The following is an 11,188-nucleotide window of genomic DNA, read 5'->3' as shown; positions in this document are numbered from 1 at the left end:
GCTGCTTCCCCCGTCCGTGCTGCAGCTCGGCTCCCTGCTCGCTCCCCGAGGGAGCTAGCGTTGGCCAAGGGAGGTTTTGCCCCAGAGCCTGGCTTTTTGGGGACCCGAGGGTGGCTTGTGGCACTCCTGCCAGCGCATGTGTCCTGCAGCAGCCACCAAGAGGGACAGCAATGGACGGTGTTAGGCCTGGGAGGTGGGCACTCGGCTTCCAGCAGCGGGCTGAGACCCCAGCAGGTGTCCGTGGAGGAACGGTATCCGCCTGGTGCTGTTTGACAGCAGAGTCTGTGGGCGTTTGGTCCCCGCTCTTTGAGATGAGCGGTCTCTTCTGCCACATGTCTTACGTCTTCATGCGTGCTTAACTTGGTGTCCCCTCCACTTTTCAGGCAGCACCAAGGTCCGATGCTGTGGGGCCGCTGAAGGATGCCGACCTGCGGGCAGCCCTGGACGTGCTGCGGTGTTACGACTTGCACTCGATCGTGGAGGAGTGGTTCATCGAGGTGCTGCAGACGGACCTTCAGGCAAATATAGCTCCTGAGTTCTGGAACTGCATCAGCCAGTATGAAAACACAGCTGAGGAACCCCAATGCTCCTCGCTCCTTCTGGACGCGTTTTGTCTTCTCAAGTGCCGCCTGGACCCCTACCTGAACAGCCTGGAACTTCTGGAGAGGTGGACCAAAGCAGGCCTGCTCCTGGGGACGGGCGCTCAGATGCTGCAAGAAAAGGTCTACACCATGTTCAAAGCTATCCTTTTCTTCTCCACTACCAAGAACTTCCAGGAAATGATTCAGCAGTTCTACAGCCGCACTTTCAGGATATACATGCGGCAGTGGAAGAAGGGAGAAGACGGAACGATCGAGTGCGAGAGCAGCATGAGTGAGACCGAGCAGGAGAGTGATACGGAGGAGGGCGGAGGAGAGAGCCCGCTGTGCGCAGGCTGCAGCAGCAAGAGAGAGCAGTGCTGGTGCCCCAAAGCCATGGAGCAGTTTCAGCAGCTGAATGACATTCTGTACGTAGGTTACGGGGTGGTGGCTGTCACTCAGAACAAGCAGATGGTCCGGATGGGGAGCAGCAAATTTTCTTCATATCTGAAAATGGGAGGAGTTACGTGTGAGGTCAGGTTGTATCATGGTACTGGCTAGAGAGCTTGACACAGGGTTTTTGCAGCTAGTTGCCGACCGGTGATCTAAAGCAGATCTTTAGACAGAAAGTTCCTCTCCCTGGATATGAGAATATCTTCTTCTTGCTCTAAGGCCTTCTGTCCACAAAGAAGCAAACTCTTCTAAATGAAATAGCTTTTGATGGCTAGAAAATAATGTTTCTAAGGAAGATGGGATAGAAGTAGTGTCATGTGATATATATTTAGTCCATCTATGTGGCTATCAGAGCATTTAAACTAAGAGCTATGCCTGCATCTGTGGACCATACAGGGAGGAATGTGCCTTCAGGTAGTTAGGTTTTCTTTATTTGCTTGTACCTTTGCTTCCATATGCTCTGAAACGGGTCGCGCTCTGTGTCTGTAGCCGCCGGTTGAATTTGCTGGAGAGAGTGAGTGCCGATGCTGTCACGACCATCTTGCACCGGATGATAGAGGAGAGGATGGAGCAACGATGCAGGGGAGAATATGAGCACTCCTTCCTGAATGAGTTCCAGGAGGTAAGGAAGGCATGCGGGCGGCCAGGGCCCTTCCTTTGGGGATGTGCAGCTGCTCCTGTTACTGCTTTAGCAGCTCAGGCTAAAAGTGGATTCCACCTGAAAACACCTGGTCCTGGGCTGTGACACCCACCATCCCTGGCAGAAGAGGTGGTTAAAACTCCCCATTTTGATTTAATGCTAGAGGGGAAGGTTTGCTCTGACCTGTGCGTAATGGACCACTATATTTCACCTGGTGCTGTCTGTGGTAATGAGGGAATTTCTGTGGTTCTGTTTTACAAACACCTAGCCTGCAGAGAACCCTCCCTCTGTGTAGGTGGGCTCATAACTTGAATTTGTGTGGCTGTTTTCTTTCTTCTTTCCAATTTTCAGCATCCCTTTAAAATAGGAAGCGAAGATGGGAGGTGGTACTCTGGTATTGATCTCGCCAGTGGGCCACATACAGAATTAAAATCCTTCCTTGCACCTACCCAGTTGTTTTCCTGCTACCTTAAACCAAGTCTGTGTTGGGTTGCTTACCCAGTGTGACCTTAAAATAAAATTCTTCTCCGGTTATGGCTCCTCCAGGATACAGTCCTGGCTCTGCAGGCTTGCCCTGCATGCTTTGTTCCTTGATGCATGACCTTGCCTTTGCCTGTGTTGAAGAACAATGTGTGAAGTCAGGTTGCCATGCAAGCCAGACTGCTCTCTATGGTTGCCCTAGTTTCCTTGCTGTTTGTCATGCCGGCCGTTTGTGTCGTCTGCAAACATCGGCAGTCATTTTATATTTACTTCCCTTTAGTTGCTGTGCAACACTTTCTTTATTGGACTTTATTTAGTGTGAAATGCTTTTGGATGACCTGGAGATTGTTTAAGGACATTTTAAGGGCACCGGAGAAAATGCAACTGCATTCCACTTGTTAGATGTTGCAGAAGGTCCCCTTGCTCCCACCCCTTCAGAAAGGCCAGCGTGTTTGGCCGCAGAATATTGGAGCATGTCAGAACTAGGAAGAGATGATTTTAAAAAAATAAAAAAGTAGAAGCGGTATTCAAATTGGGAAGATAAGAAAAGAAAAAAACCACAAGCCTGGCAAGCTAAAGGTAAAATAGAAGTCTGAGAAACAGCTTGCTAAAAGTACAAGTGCTGACAGCAAACCCCCTTTTCAGACACATCAGCAGCAGTCTGGAGTGTCAGTCGCAGGAGCACTCAGAGAAGATAAACCCATGGGGAAAAATGGGTTGGTTTGATAATAATTGTATTCCTTAAAATTGAGTTGCTTTGCATCAGTTATAATCCTTTCCTTCTGTTCTTAGGAGAATTCTTTATCAGCTTTTCCACAGTTCTGCCCAGATTGATGCCCAAGTGTTCTGTAGTTCTCAGGTTTGTTCTGCCTTGTAATTAGCAGAACTTGTGCATTCCTTCAGTGCTTCTTCAGTCGAGTAGATAATTAAAAATTAACATAATCAAACCGGATCCAGGCTTAGCATTTTTGTTTCAGGCTGTCCAAATCCAGTTATCAAAAAAGGTTAATATTTGCTAGCTATTAATACTCAAATACTATCCCAGGAAGTTCTACACGTTTGCCACCTTAAAGGAAAAATAAAATTTAAAAAGCATTTCTTTTGAATATCTGGATATTGTAGTTGAGTACATTTGAAATTTGACAATTACACATTTTTCTGTAGAAAACTAAATCTCAAATATAAAAAAATTAACCTCCTGATGCTTTCTGTTCAGGTTTTTATTTTATTATTCAGTGACTAGGCTGATATTTGAGGTCTTGGTTTCAAGTGCCTGAGTTTGGTTTGTAAGAGTATGTCTGTGAGTCCTTGGGATGGCTTGCTCGCTCTTCATTGATTTCAGGAATCATAGAAATTTTGGGCCAAGGATGATGTGATGGGCAATTTGCTCATATTCTCATAAAAAGAATAGTTCTGCAAGTTTAGAATGGAATGGCATTCTGCAAGAATAGAATAGTCTGCAAGTTTTTGAATATACCCTATCCTTTTTGGAGCCCAGCGCCTACGCACAGTCCTCAGTCTGTCCTTATCTTCTCATACACATCTGCATAGTCTATATCCTGTATCTTTAGAAAAAGTTCATGTTCTTTTAGCTAGGCTTTCCCTGGCTATAACCCAGGCCAGGGAGCATTTGGAGAGCAGCTGGAGGTAATGCTGTCCTTGGGTAGCTGCTCATTTCTGCTTGCCGTGGTAGCTGCCTGGTGATGGGGTAAGTGTGGGATGTGGTTGTGCATCCAGCTGTGGTGTTCACCATCTCTGTACTCTCCCTCTCCTTGTGCAGTGGATTGAGAAAGTCATTGGGTGGCTCAGCAGGGTTTTTCTGCAAGATGGTCCCTTGGCACGCTCCTCTCCAGAAGCTAGCAGCACCTTGAAGCGCTGGCGGTGCCACGTCCAAAGGTTCTTCTACCGCATCTATGCCAGCATGCGCATTGAAGAGCTCTTCAGCATTATTCGAGGTAGGTGTGACCCATTCAGTGTTCATTTACTCTTGGACTTGGATTGGATGAACGATAGATCTGTCTTCATCTCCTGATGTGCCACGCTGTCTCCTCTTGCCTTCCCACAGAGCGTGGCACTGTTTCTAATCACTGCTTGGTTTGTAGATTTCCCAGAGTCGAAGCCTGCTGTGGAGGACCTCAAGTTCTGCCTGGAAAGGACTAATCAGAGGCAGCAGCTGCTCAGCTCCCTGAAAAGCGCTCTGGAAATGCGACTTCTGCATCCTGGTGAGTTTTACATCCCCGTGTATGTGATGACACTGTAAGGAGCCTGGGCGTGAGTGCGGATCTACTGGGAGCCATCATCTGATTTCATGTTTGATGAGCGAGAGGCAACCAGGCCATCGCGTGCTCTCTGTGTTGGAGTGTGCATGGGCAGTACCTGATTATATCCCAGCCCCTTCTTGCCTCATTTTTGCAGCATGGTGAGGAGCTGAGCCAGAAGTTTAGCTTCTCTGCTGTGTGTGGTCTGAGCTCCTAATGCAAAATCTGGGCTCACCTGGTTTATGGTAGTCTCTGAGCCTGTGTTCGTGGTTGGAACTGGTGTCTCGGACATACGGATCCAATTCCTCCCTTTGGCTGGGGCAGTAGGGACTCGCCCCCGACTCTATAGATCGAACAGAGGGCTTGGAGCATCCAAGCTCCTTGCATCTAAGCCATTAGTGTGTGCTCTGGGTCTCTGACTCCCTCTGCCCCTCTCTTGTAGGAGTCAACACATCTGACATCATCACTCTGTATATCTCGGCCATCAAGGCCTTGCGGGAGCTTGACCCCTCCATGGTTATCCTGGAGGTTGCCTGTGAGCCCATCAGGAAGTATCTGAGGTAAGAGGCTCGCGGGGCAGTCTTACGCATCCCCTATCCCTCCCCTTCCCTTCACTTGCTCTGTTTCTCTTGCCTGTTGGCAGGACTCGGGAAGACACGGTGCGGCAGATTGTGGCCGGTCTCACAGGGGATGCTGAGGGCTCCGGTGATCTTGCAAACGAGCTCTCGAAAGCTGACCCGGTGACCCTGGAGAACGGCCAGGAGAGTGACGATGACATCTCAGAACCAGGGGACTGGGTTCCTGACCCGGTTGATGCAGATCCAGGTTAGATGCCAAGACCAGAAGTCCTGGTAGCCTGCTGTTTTCCCTGGTGGGCTGTAGTCTTAAGCAGCTCGTTTGCTGGTCCTCTAGAGCTGAGCTGGGCTGGTGCAGATCTCTGTTAATCTCGCACTGCTGGATTTCACTAGGAAAATCAAGTTCCAAGCGTCGGTCCTCGGACATCATCAGCCTGCTGGTGAGCATCTATGGCAGCAAGGACCTGTTTATCAATGAATACCGCACGCTTCTGGCTGACCGGCTGCTACATCAGTTCAACTACAGTGCTGAGAGGTGAGCTCCAAGTGCCCAACCCCAGGGCTTTCCATGGTAGAATCACCTGATAAAGGTGTGCTTCAGACTCAGTCCTATGAATGGCTGTTTCTGGAGCCAGGAATGTCTTTGGCCATTTCCTCTGCAGTTTTGGGTTTGCACCTAGAATTTCACGTGCTCACCTCTTCTCAGGCTGCTTCCTGCTCAGCCCTGTCCTTGGCTTGCACTAATAAGGCAGCATGTAGGAAATCGGAGGCACCGACACCCTCTTAGCTTCATCCCACGTGTTCTGCACAGGCGCTTAGGGTCAGCAGAAAGTGTCAAAGGAAGAAAAAGGGATGAAGCATCAAGGAAACCTCAGTGGCAACCCAACTATGTCTCTTGATTCAACAGTTGCAGTGGTTTTCCTTTCTGTGAAATGCAGCTGGTGCAGCCATGCCTGGGATGAGCAGTCTCAGGCAAGTGGCTCGCCAAATGCTGAGGTTGCGCTGTGGTGTCGAGGGGAATGGGTAGGTGCCGTGCTTGTCCAAATGAAAGGGATGGGAAGGTCTTCAAAAAGCTGCTGGCCTACAGAGGAAGTGACTGTTCCTCACTTAGGTGCTAGGAGGCATCCTGCTCAGATAACGTGCCTTGCAAGGCCTCCTAGGAAGAGCACCCTTGTGCCAGGGACTACCTTTTTTGCCTGTGTTGCAAGGGGTGGAGGCCAAGCCAGGCCCGTCTGTCTGAGGAACCTGTGTCTGATCTGTTGTTTCTCTTATCAGGGAGATCCGCAACGTGGAGCTGCTGAAGCTGCGGTTTGGTGAAGCTCAGATGCACTATTGTGAAGTCATGTTAAAAGTAACTTTTTTTTTTTTTTTAATTCGAGTCCTGGGCATTTGAGCTCATTGGGGAAAATCACCTTGTTTAAGCTTCTCCTTTACTAAGGGTTAGCACTGACTTGGAAGAGAAGGAGCTGCCTTAGCTTCCTCTGCCTTTTCCAGGATATGGCTGACTCGCGGCGCATTAATGCCAACATTCGTGATGAGGAAGAGAAACTCCCAGAGGAGGAGAGGCCACCATTCAGCCTTGTTGCCGTTATCCTGTCAAGTGAGTTCTGGCCACCACTGAAAGAGGAGAAGCTAGAGCTTCCAGAGCAGGTCAAGGAAGCCATGGAAGCCTATTCCAAGAAGTATGAGAAATTAAAGGTGAGGCAACCTTAACCCTCCTTAAAAAGGTGTATGCTGTTCAGACTTTGTTATATAGCATGGTTTTTGCTAAGTCTCCTTTAACATCCCTTAAATTTTAGCTGCCAGTACACCCATGCTGTTACAGTGGAATCCCAAAGTCCTTCAGCTTTGAATCGGGGCTAGAAGCTGCGCTAGGTTAGCTATTGCCATAAGAAGGGTTTACCTCTTTATGGGGTGCCTCGGTCATCGTAGCGATTGAGTTAGGGAATTTTAGAAAATATGCCAGTGTTTATTAGTTAAATGGATACTGAGGTGGAAGTTCTTAGGCATCTTAAGTCTGGTCTAAGCTTGTTCTCCTAGGTTCTATAGCAGTAAGAGTGACATCCTGTCCCTGTTGGGCCTCTCTTCTTCAGTACTCTGGCACTCTCCTCCCCTGTTTGTCCTCTTGAAAGAAGCTCTTTTAACATGGTCTCATTTTAAGATTCACTGTTAGTCTGGAGCTAGGTGAATGTTGCTTCCTCTTCTGTCTGTGGTCTCTCCTGGGTTGTTTCATTTATTTCTGGAGGGTCCCTGAACTCCATGTTAGACAGTTTAGGTGCAAGCATTTTTGGTCAGTTTGACTGTGGCTCAGACAAAGACTGAATCCATGCCTCTGTAAACAGCATGGAAAGGTGGGAGAGAGGCATACAGAGCAAATATAAGCAACCGTGCAGTATTCTTCTGTTCTCCAGGCACTTGATCATGGCAGTTAGTCAAATAGAGAAGGCTGAGGTGCATCTTGCTCTGCACATACAGAATGGGTTGGAAGCAGGAGCATCTGTCTGGAAGTCAAGGAGAGATCTAGGTCACTTCCAGAGCTGTGGTCTTGGCTTTCTCATCTTGCAGCTTCTTATCTGGTGGAGTGCAGAGCGCACATCTGAAGCGTGGGGGTTCAGATCTGGCTGTCATGCCAGCGTAGTCTCTGTGTGCACACGCACATGGTTCTTTGCGACCAACCTGAACACAATTTGGTGTCTCATGCAGCTGTTCTCTTTGCCTGTCCACTTGTGCTCTGACTCTACTTCAGGCTTGGTTTTCTATATCCTTTCTTGAACTTGTTATTATACACCAGGTGATACATGCCATGAAGCTGGGAAGCTCGTAGCTCTAGATCCTGTCTCCTCTCTTGCTGTAGCTACGTGCCAGATGTGGATACCAGCTGACTTCTGTGCCTGCAAAAAATTAGTTAGGAGAGGATGCAGGAGGGGATGCAAGGAGGAAGCAGCCTCCTTGAGCATCCTCAGCCTTCAAAGCAAGCAGTCCTCTTTTCACATCAGTGTCAGAAGAGATTGATTCTCTTCCGAGGAAATCCTGCCCCAGATGAGTATTTATTTTCTGGTAGGAGTTTGTCCTGAGTGGCCCAGTTGGTCTTCCAGTGTTTCTTCAACCTGCGCTTACCCTACCAGAGAGCTGAGTGACTGGCTTTCAGGCAGGAGAGGGGCATTGGTCTTGGGCAAGGGCTGGACAACAACTTGTGCCGAGGAGGATGTTTCCCATGAGAGGGTAGGGAACGGTTGGGTGGTGGCAGTGCTGGGCGACTCACGAGGAGGGGAGCAGCTTTCGTATCTGGCAGAGGTGTATGGAGAGCAGCTGGCCCTGGCGATAGAGGAGTGTTTGCAATAACGCAGCACTTAGTGCTTCCTGTTAGAAGATCTGCTGTGAGTGACTGCTTCTCCCTTTTCCAGGCCATGAGGACCCTGAACTGGAAGTACCACCTGGGCCTGGTGAGCTTGGATGTGGAGCTGGCAGATCGCACCCTCTCCCTCTCCGTCTCTCCTGTGCATGCCGCCATCATCCTGCACTTCCAGACCAAGAGTGAGTGCCATGGCAGACTCAGCGTTACCACCCATGTCTGTGTGCTTCCCATGGGTGGGTGGGAAGGCCACGTTGCTTGGGTGGCTGTAGGCTCTGAGAGCTCTGGCAGCAGGACCAAGACCTGGTTCATGGGCTTGGATCTACCGCAGGGCTCAGCCAGGTCTCCATCTCTCCTTGGAGACAGCACCCAGCAGGGCCACAGCTCAGCACCCAGTCTGCTTTCAGGCAGTCGCTGCACACAGCTGCTTGCTCCTGGCAGTGGAGGTGGGCAGGTGTCCTCTGCTTTTCTCTGACATCCATGGTCTCTGCAGGTACGTGGACACTGACAGAGCTGAGTGAAGTGCTCAAGGTGCCCGTGACATCGCTGAAGCGTAAGATGACGTTGTGGCTGCAGCAGGGTGTCCTGCGTGAAGAGCCCCAAGGCACCTTCACTGTGATTGAGGAGGAGCAGAAGGATCAGGTGGAGAAGGTTGTTCTGATAGACAGTGACGAGGAGGGGGACTCTGCCATGGCGTCGCAGGCTGACCAGAAAGAGGAAGAGCTGCAGGTACCTGTCCATGTGCCTCAGTTGCTTGCGAAGCCGGCAGGACGATGCAAACATCCCGTGCTTTTGGCTTTGGGGAATCTGGTTAAGATGATGGATTCAATTTGCGCTTTGGATTTGCATTTTTACAGCATGAGAGTTTTTTGAAGTGGGTGTTTCTTGATTGATGCTCACTGGTGCAGGTGCTGGATCGCAGCCTTCCCTCCAGAGAAGTGCCCGGCTGCTGAGCCAGGCAACCATTTGGACATCTCTAAATGTGTTTTTTCAGTTTAAAAAAAGAAAAAGTTCTGAGACGTGATTTCATATTTGAAAATAGTCATAACTTACTTGGATTCACCCAAGTAGCGCTTTTTGGTACTTAGACTGCCAAAAAGGCTTACCCAGCACTAACAGCTGGACCTTTGCCTTCTCTGTGTTGTGGTTCCTGGACACTTCCAGTGCTTTTCCTACCTGTGTGTCATGTTGTGTGTGTGTTGTGCCACTGTGCAACACGCAGTTGTCATACTGGTGTTTATCCACTGAGGGTCATGCATGTACTGCATGTTAAATCCTGCTTTCTAGCTGTGTATCCCAACACCTGATGCTGTTCTTAGATATTTCCTATTTAAAGACCATATGCTTATGGCTGAGAGCAGAACTTATTGCCAGCTACAGTCCTGCTCTGCTTTTGGGATATGGGATGATAAAGCACCCCTTTTCTTCATGGTGTAGATGTCAGTGTGGTTTACTGTTGCTTGTGTCCCCCCCTCTGCAGCTGTTCTGGACATACATCCAGGCTATGCTGACCAACCTCGAGAGCCTGTCCTTGGAGAGGATTCACAGCATGCTGAAGATGTTTGTGATGACAGGCCCGGTGGTTACAGAAATCGATATACAAGAGCTTCAGGGTTTTCTCCAGAAAAAGGTTCGGGAGCAGCAACTCATCTACTCCGGAGGTGTCTATCGCCTGCCCAAGAACTGCAACTAGACTGCGAGCATCCCTGCTTTCCCCTCTGTGTCACTTCGTGCCTGTGCTCAGCTCCTGATGCCACCCAGCTCTCTGCATACTGCTGGGTAGTTTCTCTGCTCTGGGGGTTTGCTGTGCCCTCTTCTCCAAAAGGGTGTCGTTTTCCACATGGAGACAGCTCAGCAGCAGCCTGGGCCGTGCACCCCACAACTTCTGGGACTGGGCCTGCTCCCCACATTGCTTTTCCTCCGATACGTGAGTGTCTGGGCCCACTCCACTGGTTAATAAAAAACAGCAGTCTCCTTTTTCAGATGGTACCAACTCTTTTCTTTCCTCTTGGCAGAGCGCTCTTGGCATCAGCCTTCCCACGCCGAAAGGGCGGGCAGGACACTCCCCAGTCTGCTGGGCACCGTCTCCCTTTTGCTGGGTCTCCATCTGTAGCCCCGGGAGGGTTTGGGAGGGGGGCTGTTGGCTCCAGTTGCTGTCTGGGACTCTTTGTGTGGCTAAAGCAGCGTCTTGCAGCCGGCTGTGATGAGCGAGACCCTACACAACAGCAAGTGTTCATGCTGTCTCCTTTGGCTTATGTGGGAGGAAGACTCCAGGGTCTGCTTACCCTTGTTTGGGACTTTTAAATCGTGAGGAATAATTTTTTTGTGGGATGAAGAATGCTTTAGATGGATGAGGCGTAGCAGTTCTTCAGGGCAAGCTGTTTAGTCCTGGAGGATAAGTGGATTACCCAGGCACTGGTAGGGTTGCTTTATTATGGAACGAATACACGTCTCCCAACGTCACGGATGGTGCTGTCGAGGGTGCATCGTCTTGGTGTGCTTCAGAGTTATTGGCACCCCTGAGATCAACGAGGCAGTTGGATGGGATAATCCCTGAGCTCCGTTGGTTAAACATCATGCCCCCAACCTGGGCACAAGACCAGGCAACGGGCTTCAGGATTGCGTTCAGTCTCCACTTAATAGCATTTGGGCCCAACCTGGGCACAAGACCAGGCAACGGGTTTCAGGATTGCGTTCAGTCTCCACTTAATGGCATTTAGAGTTCCTCAGTCCTGCTTTCTGGATGGGTTTTGCTCATCAGGAGGAATACGCTGGGGAAATCTGGCTTTTACTAAAAATTTGCTTTCTGTGAAGCAAAGCATGAGTTTCCACAGCCCAAGGAGTCTTTCCCC

General features: G+C 49.7%; 1 protein-coding gene across 1 annotated transcript; it reads left to right on the top strand.

Moving 5' to 3' along the window:
- Positions 1-383: 383 nt before the first annotated feature.
- On the top strand, positions 384-10,057 carry ANAPC2 (anaphase promoting complex subunit 2; the record flags this gene model as incomplete). The annotated part of the gene is made up of 12 exons (XM_009578823.1): positions 384-1,006; positions 1,521-1,653; positions 3,932-4,106; positions 4,254-4,373; positions 4,852-4,969; positions 5,053-5,234; positions 5,378-5,519; positions 6,260-6,335; positions 6,479-6,682; positions 8,389-8,518; positions 8,830-9,065; positions 9,817-10,057. Coding segments are annotated over 12 exons (2,352 nt in total), but the record flags the coding sequence as incomplete, so codon positions are not given.
- Between the last annotated feature and the right edge of the window lie 1,131 nt (positions 10,058-11,188).

Source organism: Fulmarus glacialis, unplaced genomic scaffold (genome assembly GCF_000690835.1).
Source record: "Fulmarus glacialis isolate BGI_N327 unplaced genomic scaffold, ASM69083v1 scaffold17005, whole genome shotgun sequence".
Taxonomy (NCBI): domain Eukaryota; kingdom Metazoa; phylum Chordata; class Aves; order Procellariiformes; family Procellariidae; genus Fulmarus; species Fulmarus glacialis.
The sequence above is the reverse complement of the archived record's forward strand: the minus strand, read 5'-3'. Positions and strand labels throughout refer to the sequence as shown.